The 22292-nt window shown below is 39.1% G+C and overlaps 1 protein-coding gene across 2 annotated transcripts in view; it reads left to right on the top strand.

The window, feature by feature from the left end:
- The first annotated feature begins 16047 nt into the window (after positions 1–16047).
- The window catches only part of JMJD1C (jumonji domain containing 1C), a 320916-nt gene continuing 314671 nt past the window's right edge, over positions 16048–22292 (top strand). The window contains exon 1 of one of the 2 annotated variants that reach the window (XM_017877575.1): positions 16048–16107. Coding sequence is in view for 1 of the 2 variants with exons in the window: in XM_017877571.1 (XP_017733060.1) it covers positions 20358–20525 (168 nt within the window). In the remaining variant the exon portion in view is untranslated. Of the gene's footprint in view, positions 16108–19896; positions 20526–22292 lie in introns of those variants that run through there. The other variant, XM_017877571.1, reaches the window with a different exon arrangement.

Below are 22292 nucleotides of genomic sequence, written 5' to 3'. Positions count from 1 at the left end.
TTTTAATCTTTATGAGGCTAGTGTTGTTACCATCCCTTTAGTGGGTATACATCTATTTCCAAATTTCTTTTTTTTTTTTAACCCACAATGCCAAATCTTAATTCACTCCTTCAGTGAATTAGGAGAGGGGAGAGCAGCACGAACCCTAACTTGCTCTAGTGTCCTAAGGAGCCTCTAGGGCCTTGCAGTAGTGGAATCGGGAAAACTGAGGAAAGTTGAGTGTTTCCTTCCTTCCTTTTTTTTCCCCTTCTATTTTCTATTTGAGTCTGGCTATTATCAGAAATATGTCATTATTATCTCGGAATCAAAGCTCAATAGAAATTAAATGTACAGTACTCATTATAATCAATTTTAGATATATAAATTGGCATGAATAGTCTTACCTATTCTTGCCATTTTCTTTAAGTTAAGAGACAGTAAAAGTAGGGTTGTCATTGCTTTTATTGGTTTGATCATCAAGATCTTATGTTTTCAACTCCATTTTTTCACAAAATCTCAAGTCCAACTACAGATTGTCCTATCACAAAGGCCACTATTGAAATTCAAATAAGTGCTGTGCTTGCTCTGAAGTGGGAGGGTATAAATAGCGTGAAAAGGGATATATTTGGAAAAGTTACTTACACTAAAAATTACATATTGAAAAGTATTCAATGAGGAAAGCAGTATGATCTCAAAAAATAAAAGTCCATTATTAGTTTTGAAATGGTGGTTCTTAGGATCATTCTGGTCTTGTGAATTTTAAATTTTATCTCTCTCTCTCTCTCTCTCTCTCTCTCTCTCTCCTCTCTCCTCTCTCCATCTCTCCATCCATCCATCCATCCATCCATCCATCCATCCATCCATCCATCCATCCATCCATCTCAAAGTGCTGGGATTACTGTAGTGAGCCACCATGCCCAGCTAGTGAATATAAACACTGCCTTTGGAAGCATGCAATCTAGTCCTGGTTCTGTCACTTCCTATCGCTGTGAAGTCATGTTCATAACTTAGGCATGCTGTTCTTTCTTAGCTTCAGTTTCCTCACCTGAAAAAGTAGAGATAATACATCCTCAGGTTATTGTTAGGACTAAATTATATAATTCATGCTAAATGCTTATTAGAGGCTTAGTAGATATCACATGCTAAGAAGTATTAGCAGTACATTTATTGAAGTACTGTGCTAGTGATTGGCAACATAATGTGTCTGGTTTAAGATATTAAAATTTTTAATCCTAATGAAGAAAGGACAAATTTAAAATGAATCACAGTTAAAATGTATACATACATTATTGAGAAATGAATTACATTCTTATGGGTTCTGCAGAGAATCAGGTAAGTGTAAAATAGATGCCAGCAGCAATATCATTTGCAAGGATAATCAAGATACTAAAATGCATTTGGGGAAGATAATCCATCTTTTTGTGAAGTTTTCAAAAAATGGCAAAAGGGGGAGGGATGGGAGAAAGTTGGTTGCTATTATAATGCTACTTTGTTATAAACAAAAGAAATTTTCTTAGGAAGTAGAGCAATTGTCATTTGACAATGTCTGGGGACACATTTGGTTGTCACATGGAGAGTGAGAGTTGGGGAGGTAGGTACTGCTGAAATCTAATGGGTAGAGGCAGTGGTGCTGCTCAGCTTCCGCACAGAGGACAGCCTTCCCCTCCAAAACTTACGTTTCCTAAAATGTTACTAGTGCAAAGGCTAAGACTTCCTGATCTAGACTTACACAATGGCTCACTTGGAAGCTAATGTTATCGTATGTTTTGTGGTGAATGCTTTGTAGAAATGACTGGATTGTTTTAATCTTTCATACTTTATCTGTAACTGAAAATGGTGTTTTATCCTCTTGAAATTCTGTTGGTTTTCATGGAGGAACTTAAATTAGTAAATTTCTTAGATAATTACATGTTTTCATGATGAATAATGAACAATCCAGTTGACCAATTTTAAAAACTATTTTCGTTGACATACAGTTATTTTACATTAGATTTTATAGTTATAATTTGAGATGAGTTCCTTTATGATGATAATTATTTAGACTAGAGTTATTTGGAGATTTTTCAAAATGGTCATAATTGATTAGATTAACCATAAATAGTAATTAGGGATTTAATTTTTTAAAAATTAGGAAGCATTTCATTGATTTTTTAAAAAAAGCCAATGGGCTATTACTGACCTTTCTTGGCAATAGCTAATTGAGTGCTTCCTTTGCTCAACCATGTTCTATGCGTATTTTATGTATTATGTGATCCCCACCCACAGCAGCTTCTTTATATAGGAATTATTCCCATTTTATAGATAAGAAAGCACAGAGAGATCAAGTGACTTGCATGATAACACAGCTAGTAAATGGTGGAGCTAGGATTAGAAGTCAGGCAATGTAGCTCAAGTTTGGTCTCTTTTTTTTTTTTTGGAGATGAAGTCTTGCTCTATCACCTAGGCTGGAGTGCAGTGGCACAATCTCAGCTCAGTGCTACCTCGGCCTCCTGGGTTCAAGCGATTCTCCTGCCTCAGCCTCCTGATTAGCTAGGACTACAGGTGTATGCCACTGTGTCCAGCTAATTTTTGTATTTTTAGTAGAGACGAGGTTTCGCCATGTTGTCCAGACTGGTCTTGAGCTCCTGACTTCAGGTGATCCGCCTGTCTCAGTCTCCCAAAGTGCTGGGATTACAGGTGTCAGCCACCATGCCTGGCTCATTTGCTATCTTAACTACTGTATTATTAAAATATTATGCTGACATTTAACCAAGAATGTTTAAGTACTTTCTGATTATTTACTTGTCTGTAGAACACATCAGTGAATAGTTAAGTCCTTAATGTCTTTGATAGGTTCTTGGAAACATCTACTTAAAGTGAAACAATGTATAATGAAACCAATTTTTTTTTTCCTCATCAATGTCATAAGGAAATGAGGTTGATTGAAACAACTTTGGAGAACCTGCTGTACTCCTTTCATTTAGTTGTGGTTTCCAAGAACCTATCCACAACATTGAGTGGGGACTTACTGTATACCCAAAAATAAAATGAAAGGCATATAATTTTGAAATGTACTCATAGCTTTGGAATGTAATGTACAATGAGTTCGTCATACATCTAGATTAGGATGTAAAAGAACAAAAACTTGGAATATCCCTCCTCTCCATGCAGCTTTGAAGAGTCTTTAATCCAAGGGAAACCTACAGTTCTTTCTCTGCCTTAGGTTCTCTTCTCCTCTCTTCCACTTCCTCCAGCTCCTGTTTGTCTCTTCCTCTACCTTGTTTTGGGGGTCTGTTTTCTCCCTTGATTTTTACCTCTTTCAGTCCTCAAAATGGTCTGAATAAACTGGAGATTAATTTATTTCTGAAAGAACTGTTTCTGTTTACTAAGTGAGGTTATGGAAGAGATCCAAAAATGTTCTGGGTGGCAGGAGAAGACATTTAAAATACATAGTTAATAAGCCACATTTAGATAATGTATAATTGACTGTGGTTTATTCAGAAATGTCTTCTGTTAAATAAAGCTTCTAAGTGAAGTCTCAAAGCCACAGAATTAAGAAAGGCTGTTTGTTCAGTCAATGTGATTACTACTCATATTTTTAAAAGGAAAAAAAAGCAAAAGAAAAAAAAAAAAAAGATTAGTGTTTTATAAAAGGAAATGTGTCCACTATTTTAAAGATATAAATATTGTATCTAGTAGATATGGTATTTGCAATAAATGTGTTTGGACATATTGTCACATTCTGTTAATACCACTGTAATTTCCAAGTGAACTTTAAAAAAATAAGGTATCAATTATTTTTCAAATCTGAAAAATTTTATCGAAGCAAGGTTCAAAAAACTATTTCATTTTATAGCTATTTATCAACGTAAGGTCTATGAAGAAGACTTTCATATTCACTTATTAACAGTACCTTAATACAAGGAAATCCTATTTTAGTTCCTTTAGGAAAAAATGTTTATAGTTTCTCAACAGGTAGAAGTTGGAAAACATTTGAGGGATTAGTCTTCATTGATATTGATTTAACCTAATTTTATAATGTGAACAGATGGGGAGTGGTATTTATAAAAATTTACAAATAATGAGCCTTGTTCTGATGAGTCCACCATGTGGTTATATTAAACATAATTTTCTTCTTATATTTTAAATTATGAATTATATACTAGGTGATGAAAATGGCTTACCATTTCTTCTCCAGAACTTAATATCTGTTGAATTAGAATGAAAGTAAGGAGGGAGGACTGGTTGTGATAGTCACAAAAAGGGAACTTTTTCTTCCTTTATAGCTATAGCAGAGGTCCTGGGCTTTTTTCTTTGCATTTCCATGGTTTTTTTTTTTTTTTTTTTAACTGAGTGATATACAGCAACATAGCAAAAATTAAGTTTGAATCACAGTGCTTTCTGGTCAGGAAATGGTGGCTTCTACCTATAGGCCTTTTAAACTGTGTAATGAATAATAGTTTTTTTTTCTTTTTTTCTTTTTACAGTAGTACTTTAAAATTGTCAATAACACCCACTGAGGAAGCTTAAAATGTGTTTGTCCTGTAACCATTGTGCTCACAGCTTTCATTGGTAACATTCTAGGGTGCCAGTCCCTGGAGTTGGTGGTTTGGCTTATAAAAACTATTAGTTTAGGCCAGGTGTGGTGTGTCATTTCTTGTGGATCCCAGTGCTTTAGCATGACCAATGGTGAGAGGATTCACTGGAGCCAAGGGAGTTCGAGTACAGTGGAGGCTATGGATTGTACCACTGCATTCAGCCTGAGTAACAAAATGAGACTCTCAAAAAAAAAAAAAAAAAAAAAAAAAAAGCAACTATAGTTTAGGGCTGTTTCTGGAGGATTCATTACTGCTCCCATCGAATGTACTTGGGAGGACCTGCATTAGGGGTTGCAAACATGGGGCTTTGTAAGGTCATTTGCATCTTGGGGCAAAATTGGGACTCTTTCCAACAGGATCACAACCTTTTATTATTGACCACAGGAACGTTGTTGTTCTCATTTTGGACAAACTCTGTACTACAACTATATACTACAATTTTTTAAAGATTTAAAAATTGTTCAAATTAATGATATTCATTCTTTTTGGTAATGGTATTCCGAGGTACCATATTTAGAAAATTCAGAAATCTGGAACAAATAAAAAAATACCTATTGGCAAATTATCACCAAAGAAATCCGCTGATAGTATTTAGTCTTCCAAAAATTCTTCCCTCTTTTTGGTTACTGGGATCATTATTGTCTGAATCTTTTCAAAGGTAGAAATCTGGTCCTCATTATTGTCTTAGTTATTTAAGGGAAGTTTGCTTATTTCTGTGTCACTCTCAGTGGGACACAAGACATCATTTGTTGTGTCCTAATGTAATGGATTAGAAAGTACAGTATCCCCTCTGGACTGTTATGGACTATTTTTGCTAAAAAAATTGAAATGCATCATGTCTCTAGATCTAGATTCTCACTACCTCTTTACAGGAAATACGGGGAATAGAATAGTAAGTTAACACCATGAGGGGAACGTTAGCTGAATTATAGGATATGAGATTCTCCAGGACAAATAACTTAAATGGAGATTAAATGAGGATTATTAAAGAGGACTTATTTCGGACCAGATCAATGTGGCGGGTTCTTGTTTTGTTTCTGGTTTACACAAAGTAATGGCACAAAATTTTCATTTTGGAGTAATTGAGATTTGAGTACAACTACTTATTGGAGATACTGAAGGAATTATTGCTTATTTTGTAAAATGTGTTAATGGTATTGGTACGGTTCTTTAAAGAAGGTCTTGGGGGGCGGGCGCAGTGGCTCAAGCCTTAATCCCAGCACTTTGGGAGGCCGAGGACGGGGCGGATCACAAGGTCAGGAGATCGAGAACCATTTCCTGGCTAAACACGGTGGAAAACCCCGTCTCTATTAAAATACAAAAATAGGGCCGGGCGAGGTGGCGGGCGCCTGTAGTCCCAGCTACACGGGGAGGGCTGGGAGGGCAGGAGAATGGCGTAAACCCGGGGGGCGGAGCTTGCAGTGGAGTTTGAGATCCGGGCCACTTGCACTCCAGTCCCGGGTGACAGAGGGCGGGAACTCCGTCTCAAAAAAAAAAAAAAAAAAAAAAAAAAAAAAAAAAAAAAAAAAGAAAAGTCTTTAACGGATAATGATACTTTCTTTACTATTTCTGGGTGACATAATACGGCATCTGGGATTTGCTTTAAAACATTCCAGCCAAAAAAAAAGGAGAGAAGAAATAAGATTGGCGGCCGGGCGCGGTGGCTCAAGCCTGTAATCCTGTAATCCCAGCACTTTGGGAGGCCGAGACGGGCGGATCACGAGGTCAGGAGATCGAGACCATCCTGGCTAACACGGTGAAACCCCGTCTCTACTAAAAAATACAAAAAAAGCTAGGCGGGCAAGGTGGCGGGCGTCTGTAGTCCCAGCTACTCGGGAGGCTGAGGCAGGAGAATGGCGTAAACCCGGGAGGCGGAGCTTGCAGTGAGCTGAGATCTGGCCACTGCACTCCAGCCTGGGCAACAGAGCGAGACTCCGTCTCAAAAAAAAAAAATAATAATAATAAGATTGGCAGTTTGTCGGTATTGTTGCATGAAGGGTATGTGGGTATTCATTCTTCTTTCTCTCATTAATGTTTGAAAATTTTTGGAACAAAAAGCTGAAAAAATTAAGTAATACATAAAAAGTGTATAGCATAAAATGTCGTAACAGCCTACATAGAAAGAAAACTGGGTCAGTGGTATAATTCAGTGTCTATATGATAAAAACAAAGCACCTGCTAGGGAATAGAACAACTCATGCTGATATTAAGACCAAAAGTTTTCTTTATTAGTGGTTTTTGTTCGTTTGTTTTTGAGACAGGGTCTCATTCTGTTGGAGGTTGGAGTGCAGTGGCAGGATCCATAGCTCACTGTAACCTTGAACACTTGGACTCAAGTGACCCTCCTGCCTCAGCTTCACAACTGGCTAGGACTGTAGGAATGTACCATGTGGTTACCAGCTTGACCTCTGGAGGGTCTGGAGACTAAGGTCAGCCATGCAGATAGCCCAGTAAAAACCCTAAATGCTAAGCCTCGGGTGAGCTTCCTGGTTGCCAGTACTTCCTGCATGTTGTCACATGTTGTTGCTGGGAGAAATAAGCCCTGCCTGCTTGACTACACTGGGAGAGGACAACTGGAAGCTTGTGCTTACAGTCTTCTATGCTCCTCTTCCCTTTGCTGATTTTAATGTTATCATTTTAGTGTAATTAACAGTAAGCAAGAGTATAATGTTTCTTTGGAGTTTTATGAGTCTTTCTGGTGAGTTCTGAGGGTGGTTTTGGGGATTCCCCAAACGCAGAGCTTCATCCATATTGTTGCATGTATAATATTTAATTTATTGTTGAGTAGCACTCCATAGTTTGCCTGTTTCCCAGATGAGGGACATTTTTGGTTGTTTGCAGTGTTTGGCAATTACAAATAAACAGGCTGTGTACATTTGGGTGTAGAGGTAGGTTTTTGTATGAACATAGGTTTTATTTCACTTGGGTAAATACCTAAAAGTGGGATTGCTGGGTCATACGAAAAATATATGTTTAACTTTATTAGAAACTCTTTTTGCAAAGTGACAGTCATTTCCAGTCAGCATTGTATGAGAGTTCTGATTGTTCCTCATCTTCCTTTACTGGGTCATATGAAAAGTATATGTTTAACTTTATTAGAAACTCTTTTGCAATGTGGCAATCACTTCCAGTCAGCACTGTATGAGAGTTCTGATTGTTCCTTATCTTCCTTTACACTTGGTGTCTCATTGTGATTTTAATTTGCGTTTCCCTGATAATTAATGATGTTGAGTGTCTTTTCTTGTGCTTATTTGCCACTTGCATATCTTATTTGGTGATGTATTTGTTGAAATATTTTGCCCAATTTTTAAAAATTTGGTTTTTTTATTGAGTTTTGAAAGTTCTTTAAATATTCTAGTTATCAATCCTCTATCAGACATGCATTTTGCCAGTATTTTACCTCTATGACCTTTGGAGAGCAGTTTTAATTTTAATTATGTTTAATTTTAGTTTTATGAATCATGCTTTTGGTGTTGTAGGTGAGAAATTTTGCCTATTCCAGTGTCACAAAATTTTCCTCCTGTTTTCTGAAAGTTTTTTAGCTTTATATTTTACATTGAGATCAATGCTCCATTTTGAGTTAATTTCAGTATATACTGCAAAGTATAGGTCGAGGTTCATTTTTTTTTTTTAGACATATGGATGACAAATTGTTCCAGCACCATATGGATGACGGATTGTTCCAGCACTGTTTGTTGAAGAGACCATCCTTTCTCTGTTGAATTGCATTTGTACCTTTATTGAAAAATCAATTGACCGTATAAGTATGGGTCTATTTCTGGACTCTCTTATTTTGTTCTGTTCATCTATGTATCTATCTTTTTGCCAACATTATGGTGAGTTGATTACTGCAGCTATATAAGTAAGACTTAATATACTATAGTATGAGTCTTCCAATTTTTTCATTCTGAAATTGTTTTGGCTGTTCCAGTTTCTTCGTAACTTATTTGGGTTTAGAATCAACTTGTTGCTGTCAACCAAAAAAAATGAATACCGTCATTTTGATTGGGATTGCTTTAAATTTGCAGATCAATTTGGAGAGAATTAGAATCTTATTAATACTGAGTCTTATTGGAATATTATTAATACTGATGCATGAACATGGTATATCTCTCCACTTATTTAGATCTTCAGTCTATGTCTTTTTGAGAGAGGTCTACAGTTTGTGTCTCTTAGCAATTTCTGTTTCATGTAAATTGATGAATTTTTTGTATAAAGTTTTTTATACTTTCTCTTTTATCCTTCTAATATTTGTGGAATCTGTAATGATGTCACCCCTCTCATTCCTTTTATTGGTAGTTGGCATATTTTCCCCTCTTCCTTGTCTAGAGATTTCTTTCTGCAGCTTTGATCTGCTGGCCTCAAATGATCTTCTTGCCTCGGCCTCCCAAAGTGCTGGGATTACAGGTGTGAGCCACCATGCCTGGTCTTTTAAAAAATGTTTTTAATTTAATTTAAAAATTTTATTTGTCTACTTATTTTAGAAACAGGGTTTTGCTCTGTCATCCAGGCTGAAATGCAGTGGTGTGATCATGACTCACTGCAACCTTGATCTTCTGGACACAAGCAATCCTTTTGCCTCAGCAAGCAATCCTCCCTCCCAAGTAGCTTGGGCTGCATGTGCACGCCACCAGGCCTGGCTAATATTTAAAAATTTTTTGTGGAGACAGGGTCTCACTATGTTGCCCAGGCTGGTCTTGAACTCTTGGCCTCAGTTGATCCTCTTGTCTCCCAAAGTGTCGAGATTACAGGTATGAGCTACTCTGTCCAGCCTATAATTTTTGATTGAATGCCAGCCATCATTTACAGTAAATCGTATTTATGCTGAGAATTTGTCATGACTCTTGTTCTGCTAAGGTGTTAGCATGGAGGGTTGAGTTAGTCTTGCCTGGAGTTGATAAGAATTTGCCTTTTATTGCTCTGATTACCTTCAGTGCGTTATCAACTACACACACACACACACACACACACACACACACACACACACACACACAATCTCATTCTGTCACCCAGGCTGGAGTGCAATGGTGCAATCAATCTCGGCTCACTGCAACCTCTTCCTCCCAGGCTCAAGGAATTCTCCTGCCTCAGCCTCTCGAGTAGCTGGGATTACAGGCGCCTGCCACCACGCCCGGCTAATTTTTTGTACTTTTAGTAGATACAGGGTTTCATGTTGGCTAGGCTAGTCTCAAATTCCTGACCTTAAATGATCCACCCACTTCAGCCTCCCAAAGTGCTGGGATTACAGGGGTGAGCCACTGCTACTAGCCCATTATCAACTTTAAATCTTTCTATTATCACCTAGTACTTAAGATGGGGATTGATTTGCTGGAAAGTTTTGACCCATGTTTTTACTCCATGTTTACCTGTTAGCCTTATCTGCGCACCTGAACTTCAGAGAGGGTCTCTCTGCGTCCTTTGCTACTTCTCTAGTAGTAGAATGCTCTTACTTACGTATTACTCGGAGCTACTTTGTGTTGTTGTGGTGGGCATGGGGCCTTGGATGCTGGTTAGCTTTGTGGTGGTAGGAATTGAGCTTTTCTCTTTTGTCCTAGACCAGTATTTGTCTTAGGCAGACTTTGTTTTCCTCTATTCTTGATAATCCTGCTTCTCCCCAGTAGTAGGAGACCTCTGTTGTTTTGGTCTCAGGTTACTTTCCTGTCTATCCATCAGAAGTACATACAGTATCATCTAATTTTGCAGGAATTTGTAGGAAGTGTTTTCACATCCTGTATCAAAAGGAATATCTTTGGAAGCCATTTTTGACAAGTACCTGAACTTTTTAAGGTAGAGCTAACTATTTTCATGGAATTAGATCTTCCTTACTAAATAAAACATAGTTTTCAGTGGTGATAATGCAGACCAAATTGAAGGCTACTTCTGTTCCCTCTAGGAAGTATGTTTTCAGATGGATACAAAATTGTAAAATGGGGAGTATCCTTAGCTGTCCAGGGTTCATTTAAAGGAGAAATAATGACTCTACATATGTTGCAAGTAATAATGATGTAATTATTTATTATAACTGTAAAGGCAAGGATAATTATGTTTAGAATCATGGACATCTGCAAATTTTTATTATTTATCTTTACATTTTATACTGGTTTAACCATCACTATATGATGAAGATATAGGGCATTTCCAGCACCTTCATGCCACTTCACAGTCAATACTACCCACCCCCATGGGTAAGCACTATTCCAACTTTTATCAGCATTCATTAGATTTGCTGTAATTTGTTCATTTAACAATTTGTCACATTTTCCTTATTACATTATTTCTCTTATTTTAAAAAATAATTTGAGAGTAGGCTGACTGTCCTACATAATTTGGAACTGTTGACCCCATTACTTTCAGTCTTTTCTTTGATTTTAGTTTGCTCTGTTTAACAAGTTGTTTTGGGCTGAGCACGGTGGCTCATGCCTGTAATCCTAGCACTTTGGGAGGCTAAAGTGAGAGGATTGCTTAAAGCCAGAATTCGAGACAAGCCTAGCAAAATAGTGAGATCCTCGTCTCTACAAAAAAATAAAATATATAATGAGCTGGACGTGGTGGTACACGCCTGTAGTCCCAGCTACTTGGGAGGCTGAGGCAGGGAGGAACGTTTGAGCCCGGGAAGTAGGTCAAGGCTGCAGTGAGCCATGATTGTACAGTGCACTCCAGCATGGGTGACAAGAGTGAGACACTGTCTCAAAAAAAAAAAAAAAAATTGTTTTTATTTCTGTTTCATCCCCATCCTTTGGTAAATTTTCTTCAGGATTCAAGTATATGTTTCTCTCATCCTAAAACACTCGTCTTCACAGCTGTCTGCTTTATAAGCACTCTTCCACTCCCACTCATTTTAGTGATTGAGGAGAGACTCTCAGCAATCAGCTGACCAAAGCATCTAACGTACTTTTTCCATATTTTGATATCCTTAGCCTGTTCACTGAGGGTGATTTCCAAGGAGTCGAATTAGAGTCAGATGGTATGATTTGTTTAAGGCTGTTATCAGTAAAGATGGTCAGATTGCTTCCCAGTTTTGTTTGTTTTGTTTTGTTTTTTAGTGTACCAAGTGTGTATTTCTTCCTTTCTTTTTGGAAACAGAGTTTCACTCTTGTCACCCAAGCTGGAATGCAATGGCGCAATCTCGGCTCACTGCAACCTCCACCTCCTGGGATCTAGGGATTCTCCTGTCTCAGCCTCCTGAGTAGCTGGGATTACAGACGCCCATCACCATGCCCAGCTAATTTTTGTATTTTTAGTAGAGACGAGGTTTCACCATGTTGGCCAGGCTGGTCTCAAACTCCTGACCTCGGGTAATCCATCCGCTGTGGCCTCCCAAAGTGCTGGAATTACAGGTGTGAGCCACTGTGCCCGGCCCTGAGTGTGTATTTCAGTTTACTTTATGCAATTTAACAAAAATTTAGTCATAATTTACCAGATATACATAAATGATTTAAGTAGTGAAAGAAAATTCAGCTTCACAACAGTAAGTTTATATCTTGAGGAAAAGTAAAAGTACATTAAGAATGTAAAGCCAAGTCCAGTTTCGATGCAATAAGTGAACTGTAATTCCCAGAAGTTTTTTTTTACCAGACCAGGCGCAGTGGGTCACGCCTGAAATCCCAGCACTTTGGGAGGCCAAGGTGGGAGGATCACTTGAGGTCAGGTGTTCGAGACCAGCCTGGCTATCATGGTGAGACCCTGTCTCTACTGAAAAAATACAACAAAAATTAGCCAGGCGTAGTGGTGTGTGCCTCTAATCCCAGCTACTCGGGAGGCTGAGGCAGGAGAACTGCTTGAACTTTGGAGGCAGAGGTTACAGTGAGCCAAGATTGTGCCACTGCACTCCAGCCTGGATGACAGAGTGAGACCGTGTCTCCAAAAAAAACTTTTTTTAACCAAATGTGTATTACTTCTACAACAGAGTATTTGTTTTACTATATTCTTGTCCTACTTAATGTTTTTTCTTTTTCATCTTTATTAGTTTTATAGAAAGTATTATATCTCTTTTGTATTTCTTTTGTAATTAAGGGATACATTAACAGATTTAAAATTTTATTATAAAATTTGAATTAGGCTGGGGGCAGTGGCTCACGCCTGTAATCCCAGCACTTTGAGAGGCCGAGGAGGACAGATCATGAGGTCAAGAGATAGAGACCATCCTGGCCAACATGGCGAGACCCTGTCTCTACTAAAATTACAAAAATTAGCCGAGCATGGTGGTGCATGCCTGTAGTCCCAGCTACTCGGGAGGCCGAGGCAGGAGAATTGCTTGAACCCGAGAGGTGGAGGTTGCAGTGATCCGAGATCGCGCCGCTGCACTCCAGCCTGGCCACAGAGCAAGACTCCATCTCAAAAATAAATAAAATAAAAATTGTATTATAAAATTCCTAAAATACCAAAGAATACCTACATACTTTTAAAGCATGCCTTAAGGCTGCAACATAAATATATTAGCATATTTGGCGATATATGAAATTTTAAAACTTGTTAATACAAAAAGAAATTCCAGGGTGGGGCGCGGTGGCTCATGCTTGTAATCACAGCACTTTGGGAGGCCGAGGCAGGCGGATTACTTGAGGTCAGGAGCTAGAGACCAGCCCTGGCCAATGTGGTGAAACCCCATCTCTTCTAAAAATACAAAAATTAGCCAGGCATGGTGGCACATGCCTTTAATCCCAGCTACTCAGGAGGCTGAGGCATGAGAATTGTTTGAACTCAGGAGGCGGAGGTTGCAGTAGCTGAGATTATGCCATTGCACTCCAACCTGGGCAACAGGGAGACTCTGTCTCAAAAAAATAAATAAATAAAATGAAAAGAAATTGCAAGTGGGGGAAAGAAGCATCCATGCAAATTTAGATATAAAAGCAAATGAAGCAATTGCTTTTAAGATAATTTTTGTAGCTAGAATAGTTGAAATTATTATTACATATAATAATATATAATAGTTGAGGTAGGATTTTTATCTATTATAGATGAAGAAGGTATATAAGGTTAAAAGTGTCAATTCAAACGTTTATTTCTAATGCAGAACACTGCAAAAATTCTTCCATTTCAAGTTAGTTTTGATAGACTATTTGTTTGTTTTGTTTTCCTTTTTTTTTTTTTGAGACTGAATTTCACTCTGTGGCCCAGGCTTCAGTTCAGTGGCGTGATCTCAGCCCACTGGAGTCTCTTGCTTCACGGGTTCAGGTGATTCCCCTCCCTCAGCCTCGCGAGTAGTTGGCACTACAGCCATGGACCACCATGCCCAGCTAATTTTTGTATTTTTAGTGGAGAAGGTGTTTTACTACATCGGTCAGGCTGATTTCTGACCTCAGGAGATTTGCCCCGCCCAGCCTCCCACTGTGCTGGGATTACAGGCTAGAGCTACCATGCCTGACCTATTTGTTTTAATATAATGGTTTTATGATCAAACTTGGAAAGCAGAGGAAAGAAGCAGTTTTACAGTGATGTTTAAAAATGGTTATTTGGTACTTTGGTTTGTATTATATTAGTATGTATTAATATTAGTAATTAGTATGTAGTAATATTAATATTAATCATATGTATATCTTCTTTGAGACCTTTGAGAAATAGCATATACTGAAGTCTTTCTAACAATATTTGTTTTGCTAAGCAAGATTACTTTTGTCAGTCCTTTAACATTTTGGGGGTTTGAACCTACCACATGACAGGAAAGTATACTTTGCTCTTTGCTGAATTATGTGTGTTCTTGATCATAAAGTTCACTTTATAATACTTAGTTTCATTGGTGAGGAAGAACATAGATGGAGTATATGGATAATATGCTGAGATTTTGAGTTGGTATTACTTTTTAGTTTAGATTTTACATTGGCTTTCCTTCATTTATCATTTTAATAAAAGTTTAGAACCTCCTTTACTTAATGAACTTGCATGGATATAAACAGAAGACTTTTACTCTGCTGCTATTAACTTGTAACAACAGTGAAAGCTTGTAAGATTAATAGGAACACGACCCTTTTGGAACCTAACCTGTTTGCAAAGTGCAAACTTGCATATTTTAATGGTAGTTAATAGTTGGAGCATTTATGAGAGGGATGATGAACAGAGAAAAAGTGCTGTGGGACACCCCAGGAAGACTTACTGTGTGCTCAATGGCAACTTCCCATTTCTTTATTTCTTGTAGTTCCTCACTGAGCAGATTAGGAATTTTCTAATGCTTTGTGTATTCTTTCTAAATTTTAATTTTTTTATCGTTAAAATCAACCTTGTTTTAATAGAGAAGAGAATGTTGAAAAGAAGTGGTATGTTCCTGTGCAGCCAGAATTTAAACTGGAAACTGGATAACTGATGTATAGAATATACAATTAGAAGGCCCAATAGAGATTGCTTCACTTCCTCCTTCATTTCTTTTCTATCTTCTTTTTTTCTTCTCTTTCCCTCCTTCCATGGCATCAAGAAGATAGAAAGTTATGTTTGTATATTGACTCCATCAAGGATGTTATTTGAGACTGTTCTTTTTAGAAGACTAAGAATAGACTAGTGTTTTGGATATACACTCATAGGATCGTTTTTGGGTTTGTATTAAATTGGTAGTTTGGTAATGAAATGAATGTTTTCCTTGAGATTGTAACTCTTCCTTCTGTATCTGTTCTTTAGAAATTTTCCCAGGAAAAACCTTGCTTTTCTGTCGAAGCATGTTTTCAAAGGCTTAACATTGTACCTCCATGATTAAATGAGATAATGTATTTAAGACATTTTTTGAAGATGATGAATACCCCTGTAGGAAGAACAGGAACTCGCATTTGTGTCTGAGATTCTAAGTTCCTCTTAGTTGGGTTAGATTTAGAAAAAGGTACATTTTGCTGTATTCATTCATTCATGCTGTAAAATGTATTATCATCTGTTAGCAAGGCCTAGTAGTGGCTGGGAGTATAGTTATGAACAAGACAAAGATGCCTTATGGAGCTTATATATCCAATAAAGGGAAAAATATAAATGATCAATTACACAATAAATGGTGTAAATACAGTTGTTGTAGTAGTAAGACAAATAAGGCATGTTTTGAAAATCTCTTACTGGGGAATCCTACAGAGTCTGAGAATCAGGGATGGTTTCCTTGAGGAAGTGATATTTTGATACTTGAGTTAATTTTTCATTATCATAAATGTGATTGAGGAATTTATTTTAAATAAATGCTTAGGGTATACAAACCCTAAATACACATTATTTAAGGTTTAATAAAAAAAGGTACCATAAATTTATATTCCATTTATTCTTGGTCTTCCACTTGCATAATTCAGTTGAAATTCTTGGTTTCCTTCATTTTAATAGTGGCTTGCACGATTCTTAGCCATATCTATATATATAATCTAAGACTTCATACATGCAGTCCATTATTTACACTTGACAATTAATAAAAGCCTTAAGTTGTAATAGATCTGAAAAATATTTATTAAAATGCATTAAATTTGGATGAAATTCTATTGATAGTTCCTTAATTAAATAAACCAAAGCATTTCTGTTGTCTATCTTTCCAGTAGACTGTGAGCTTCTCAAGAATAGAGGTCCTGTCTCCAGAACCTTGCAAGATGTGACCCACATAGTAAGTGCTAAATACTGAACACATCAATTATGAGTAAACTGTAAATAAGGATGAAACAACTTGATAACTGACCTTCATGTTTCATTTAAGTGACTTTTTAGTGTAATAGTTAATAGCAGGGAGCCTTTGTTATCATAAGATCTGGTTTTGAAAACCAGTTTCTTCATGTGTATTCTTAGGCAAGTTACTGAACTTCTCTAAACTTCATTTTCCTCATCCTCAAACTGAGATTACGTATGTAAAGTACTTAGTATACTGTCTGACACATAGCAGGTGTTCTACAAGTGGTGGCTAATATTATTACAAAAGATGTGTTAAACTTTTTGTCTGTACTAGATAATATCTGTGATAAAGTAGACATGTGTAGTGGCATAAAATACTAGTATGTATGACAACAGAAGAGTGACCCTTTCCACAATTACATACCAAGTCAAAAAGTGAAAAATCTGTAACTACTAGGCTTTTGCTTATTCAAACTAAACTTCATGAACTGTTAATCACTGATAATTAAGTAGATAATTATGGTTCTTATGCAGTGAATACATTTTCTTCCTTTATAAGTCAGTTTTTAAAAAAAACAAACGAAATAGTTTGTGAGGTTTCTTTGTATTTTAAAGATTTTTTTAGAGACAGGGTCTTGTGATGTTGCCCAGCCTGAACTAGAAGTTCTGGACTCAAGAGATCCTCCAGTTTCAGCCTCCAGAGAAGCTGGGACAACAGGCACATGCCACCACCCAGCCCAAGCTGTTTTATGAATAAATTTTGTGAACTTCTAAAAGGGAAAAAATCAAATAGTCTCCCAATCTTTGGGGTAGATTAAGATATTTGATGTATGAGGTTTGCTTGAATTGATGTGTGTGTAGGCATATTTAATGGACATATTTACACGTGGCGATGGAAAGACTAGAAAATCTAATTTATATTTCCGCTCTCGTACTAAGTAACTTGTTTAAGTTCCTTCCACCTGTCCTATTCCTTTGCTGCCCCCCTGACTTATAATGAACACACAATTCCACTCCTCTCTCTGTTTCTGAGTTACTTTTATCGGAAGTAAGAATTGTAAGGAAACATTAAGAAACCAAATACTCTGAAGTTTTCCAAAACCGCCTTGAAAAATTTTTACAATTCCATTCCGTTGCTTAATTTACAAAGTTATGATTTGATTTGCTGGCAAAAATAAAATAATACAAATACCCCTTGACACAAAATGAAGCAAAAAATGCCAGCAAACAAGCAAAAAATCTTTAAGGACTTTTTATTCTACATTTTAAAAAATGTACTTTTAAGTTTTTCCAACAGCAAAATATCCATGAATTAGTGTAAACTCTAGGCATTGACTGTAGTCAAGGGATTAGTAGAACAGAATTTGGACTATAGTTCTAAGAATATGAAGATATTTGATTAAAAATATTACAGGGATATACGCCCTCCTGAAAAACTTTGTTTCTATATATGAAATATTTTGATTGGTTTGTTGGATTACGTACTTTTCAGAGGACTGAAAAGGGTGGAATTCAACATGTAGTGGGAGTTCCTAGGGGCCCATGTAGAGCAGTTTGCCTGCAAAATTGAAAACAGCTGGCAGTTTTTATTTATATAAGGCAACCAGCAACCTGTACTCTTAAGAATGTAATTTGGTGAGTGGGATTTATGTAATAACTGATGAATTTGCATGTTTTTCTCAAATGACTTTATTTTTCGTTTGCTCCTAGGATATCACTGAAAATTAGGATTCAGGCATTTTTGCATTTTTACAATTGCATCATGCCCATGGTCACAAAGCAGATCATTGATGAGTTGGTATCTGGATGTTGATCTCCCTACTCTTTTTTTTTTTTTGAGGCGGAGTCTTGCTGTGTTGCCCAGGATGGAGTGCAGTGGGGCGATCTCCACTCACTGCAAGCTCCGCCTCCCAGGTTCATGCCATTCTCCTGTCTCAGCCTCCCGTGTAGCTGGGACTACAGGCGCCCGCCACTGCGCCCGGCTAATTTTTTTGTAATTTTAGTAGAGACGGGGTTTCACCGTGTTAGCCAGGATGGTCTCAATCTCCTGACCTCGTGATCCGCCCATCTCGGCCTCCCAAAGTGCTGGGATTGCCACCGCGCCCGGCCCTCTTTTATCCTTACATATGTTGGATTATTGTCACCAAGCCACTTTACTGGCTCCTTAAGCTACACTTATTTTAGAAATCTTTATCTGTAATTCTTAAGATAATTTGCTGAGTATTATACAGTGTACACTGAAAAAGTGGACTTGGAAATAAAATTGCCCAAGCAAAATTAAGTTTTTCTCTCAACTTGCCAATGTGCATTTTGGATATGTTTTGCCTTTTTAATTTATTAGAGTTTTTTGTTGTTGTTGTTTTGGGGGGACTGAGTTTTTGCTCTTGTTGCTGGGGTTGGAGTGCAGTGGTGTGATCTCAGCTCACTGCAATCTCTGGCTCCCAGGTTCAAGCGATTCTCCTGCTGCCTCCTGAGTAGCTGGGATTACAGGCGTGCGCCACCACCCCCAGCTAATTTTTTGTACTTTTAGTAGAGATGGGGTTTCATCATGTTGGCCAGGCTGGCCTCGAACTCCTGACCTCAGGTGATCCACCTCCCAAAGTGCAGGGATTACAGGCGTGAGGCACTGCGCCCAGCCTATTTATTACAGTTGTGTGTTTGGTCTTTAGATTAGCAAAATTCGACCATGATTATTAAAATCCATCTTCCTTATAATTTTGGTTTCTAACCTATTAGCAGTGGTCATGTTTCTCCACTTCAAATTGCCCAGCTTGAGTGTTCTAGAGAAAACAGATAAAAGCTTTAGAGTTGTTTAAACATTCAGATTACTAAATTTTTTTTAATAGAGGTTCAGGAAAATCTCTTAAGAGACTGAAATTTAGAATATTTTATTGGACTAGAAGAATTTTTAAGTGGACTGTAATCACTAATGCTACTGAAAAACGACAACTGGGATTTTTAAAACTACCTATTAAAAAGCAGTATAAAGTGTGCCTGAAATCGAACTGCTCGCTGACATCTGTAGGGAGGTTTGATTTATAACAAAGAAGTTGATCAAAGAAGAGTGTTCCAAGAGATCTGTGTGTGGGTTAGGGAGTCCTATTGTAATTGGATGGGAAATAAATATAATTTATTTTCTTGAATTGTGATTGGTTAAATCCTTTTCTTTCCGTGGTATTTTCCAATAACTGAATCTGGGGATTTTCTCTGCTGTTATTATCTGACCTACCTGTGTGTTTGAGCTATGTACTAGTACTAAAAGCACTACGACTGTCGCAGACACGGTTTGTGAAATTTCAGGACGTTTACAAGGGCCCGCCACGGATCATTTGCTGTTCTTGTAATAAAGCAGTGACGAATTTAAATCTTTGAATAGCTTAAACATGTAATTGGTATCACTACAAAAGAGAAGGATGATATTTTCCCCTTCGTTTTCCCTTGAAGTCATGAACGGTTGGTTCTGCTGTTTGGGGCTTAGTTTTCAGTAGAAGTGTTGTCCTGCTCTGCTGCTGGTACTGCGGTACTGCTAATTCAGGCTAACTCAGGCGGCGGGCGCCGTGTGCTCTGAACATCGCGCCGGGGGTGAGGCGTCAACCCTGGAGTTTATTTTGTGATCAAAGTAGAACCACTACACTTCACTTTCCCCTCACCTCCACCTCTGAGGGAGCAACGAATACACAGGTAGACCCCCAAAAGCTTTGACTAGCTGTCGCCTACTACCCCGCGGCCCTCTTCATTTCTTGGTCTCCCGCCGCCACTTCTGGATCTCGGAGGACCCCGTGGCGGCCGCCGCCTCCGCAAGGCTGGGCACTACTTTCCGTCTGCGGTGGTTCCGCCGACCCTCCCGCGGCTCCTGCCCCGCCCGCGCCGGCGGAAGGAGACGCGCTGCGCGTCGCCGCTGCCCGGGGAGGGAGACGGAGCAGTACTGGCCGCGGCGCGGTGGCGGCGGCTGGGCTGCCTCTGGGTCTTCGACGGCCGTGTTGGGTTTTTTCTGTTTTCTTGTGTGGCGCTGCAGCCCAACGCTGCGAATCTGGGATTCCAGAGGCGTGTTTGGGGGAGGGACCGAGGTCGCTGTGTCCGGGGCAGAGCGGCCAGTGCGCCCCGACTCTGCGCTCGTTCGGGGCCACTGCCGTGCTCCGGTCCGCTCTCTTCAGCATGAGCGGCCGGTAGGAGCGAGGTTTCACCGGTTCCCTCGCACTGGAGGAGGCAGCGGTCGCTTCTGGAGCGGTCGCTTCGGCAGCAACGGCTATGGCGGTGGAGACGCGGCCGGAGCTGGTGGGGAAGCGGTTCCTGTGTGTGGCGGTCAGCGACGAGGCGCGTCCGGAGCGCTGGGAGAGCGGATGCGGCTGGCGAAGCTGGCGAGCGGGGGTCATCCGAGCCGTGTCACACAGGGACAGCCGCAATCCGGACCTGGCGGTAAGAGAGCGAGCGCCCCCCTTCCCCTCTACCGCGTCCGCACCCGGCTCTCGCAGACGTACCTTGCGGGCTTCCCTCTGGCACCTCGCTCAGCCCAGCCAACTGGCGGTCACGCCCCTCTGCCGAGCCCTTGGGTTGTTTGCCCGCATCCGTTGCTTGGGTCCCTGCCTCTCTGCGAGCGGCTTCCCCTGCGGAGGCGGTGTCGGAGCGAGACTCCCGGGATAGCCGCGGAGGCCGCCCTGCCCCCAATCCCGGAGGGGTCGACCGCAGCTCCCCGCTGTGGCGCCTGGGCGGCCGCGGAGACCTCCCCAAAAGGCGGAGCTGCGAGTCCGGCGCCGTGCGGGCAGGTGGGGGTAGGGGGCGGACCACTCATAGCGATAGGTGGCCAGCTTCCCTGGCATCTCTTTTCTTGGAAAAGTGTTGATAGTGCTGTAGCTCGAGACTTAAAACTTATGCTGTAAGTTTGCTGAGGGGGAGGAAGGAAAGGACAGAGACCTTCCCACACAGTCCGGGGATTCCTTTTGTGTTTTAGAGGCAGAGGCCGTGGTGGTGGCGGTGCCCGGGTTCATCCTCACCTAAATAGATGCTTGGCTTTCTAACCGGAAAGGTTTATAAAAGTGAAAAACTTTGGTGTGGAGAGTAATCTCTTTCTTTCTGTCCCCAGTGTACTTTTTTTGTTAGATGCGGTGCTTTGAAGTCAAGCTGTTTCTGGGTTTTATATGATTTTAAATAAGACGAAAAATGTCAATTAAAATGTTAAATGCCATGCAGAATTGTCTTTTTTTTTTTTTTTTGCTTTCTTACATGTGACACTGCCAGTGTTTTCTTTGAGTAGTGTAGGTATGTGCGTGATTTTGAGCTGTAACATGCTCTGTTGTGTTCCAAGTGCATTCTCACTGAGGGGCAGCTTGAAGGTAAGGGGCGTAGTAGAGACAAGACGTAGACTAGACTTCCCAAGGTTGATTTATGAGTACGTTATCTATGAAATTTATTTGTAATGCCCTGAGCCACTTACTTTTCACTGAAAATTTCAAATTTAGGAATATTTTTTTTCCCCTTGTATGCATGCAAGCTTACAATTCCAAATTCACTGTAACATCTGTACAGGTATCTACCTAATGTTTTTTACCTACGTATTTTAATAGTTTCTGAGTGTGTTTTGTAAACTCGGGTTTTCATCACTGTAGTCAGTGATATAGTTAATGCGGCATGTATTAATGTTGACTCGACATTGCAAAATAGGTATGTTTTGCTAATAGGTGTTTCTGACAGGAAATAGAGGTAGTTTTGAAGGTTTTGGCTGGTTATTTTCGTACAAAATGTATAATCTTCCCTAAGAAGTATTGCTGATGTTAGTGGTTCTAGAAATTGGGAGTTCCATCAGTAACTACTTTTATTTTGTTTGTGTAAAAGGCTGAGGTGAGAGGATTGCTAGAGCCCAGGACTTGGAGTCCAGCCTGGGCAACATAGGTGAGACCCCACCATCTCTAAAAAAGGAAAAAAAAAATGTGTATATAAATGACTTAATTGTTTTCTTAGTTGAGAATTTAAGTGATGTAAAGAGGAAGTTTACATATGTTAGTAAATGGTAAGGTATTAAGCTGGATATTAAAAAATAAATTATCTATGGATGGTAGAGATTGACTGGAAAGAATGGGAAAGAGTTTCTTCAGGTGATGGAAATATTTCCTATCCTGATTGTTGGTTACACAGGTATATATATTTACACAGGTAAATATATATATAAATATATATATATTTGTCAAA

The sequence above is a fragment of the Rhinopithecus bieti genome, unplaced genomic scaffold (genome assembly GCF_001698545.2).
Source record: "Rhinopithecus bieti isolate Rb0 unplaced genomic scaffold, ASM169854v2 scaffold_10351, whole genome shotgun sequence".
NCBI lineage: Eukaryota > Metazoa > Chordata > Mammalia > Primates > Cercopithecidae > Rhinopithecus > Rhinopithecus bieti.
The sequence above is the reverse complement of the archived record's forward strand: the minus strand, read 5'-3'. Positions and strand labels throughout refer to the sequence as shown.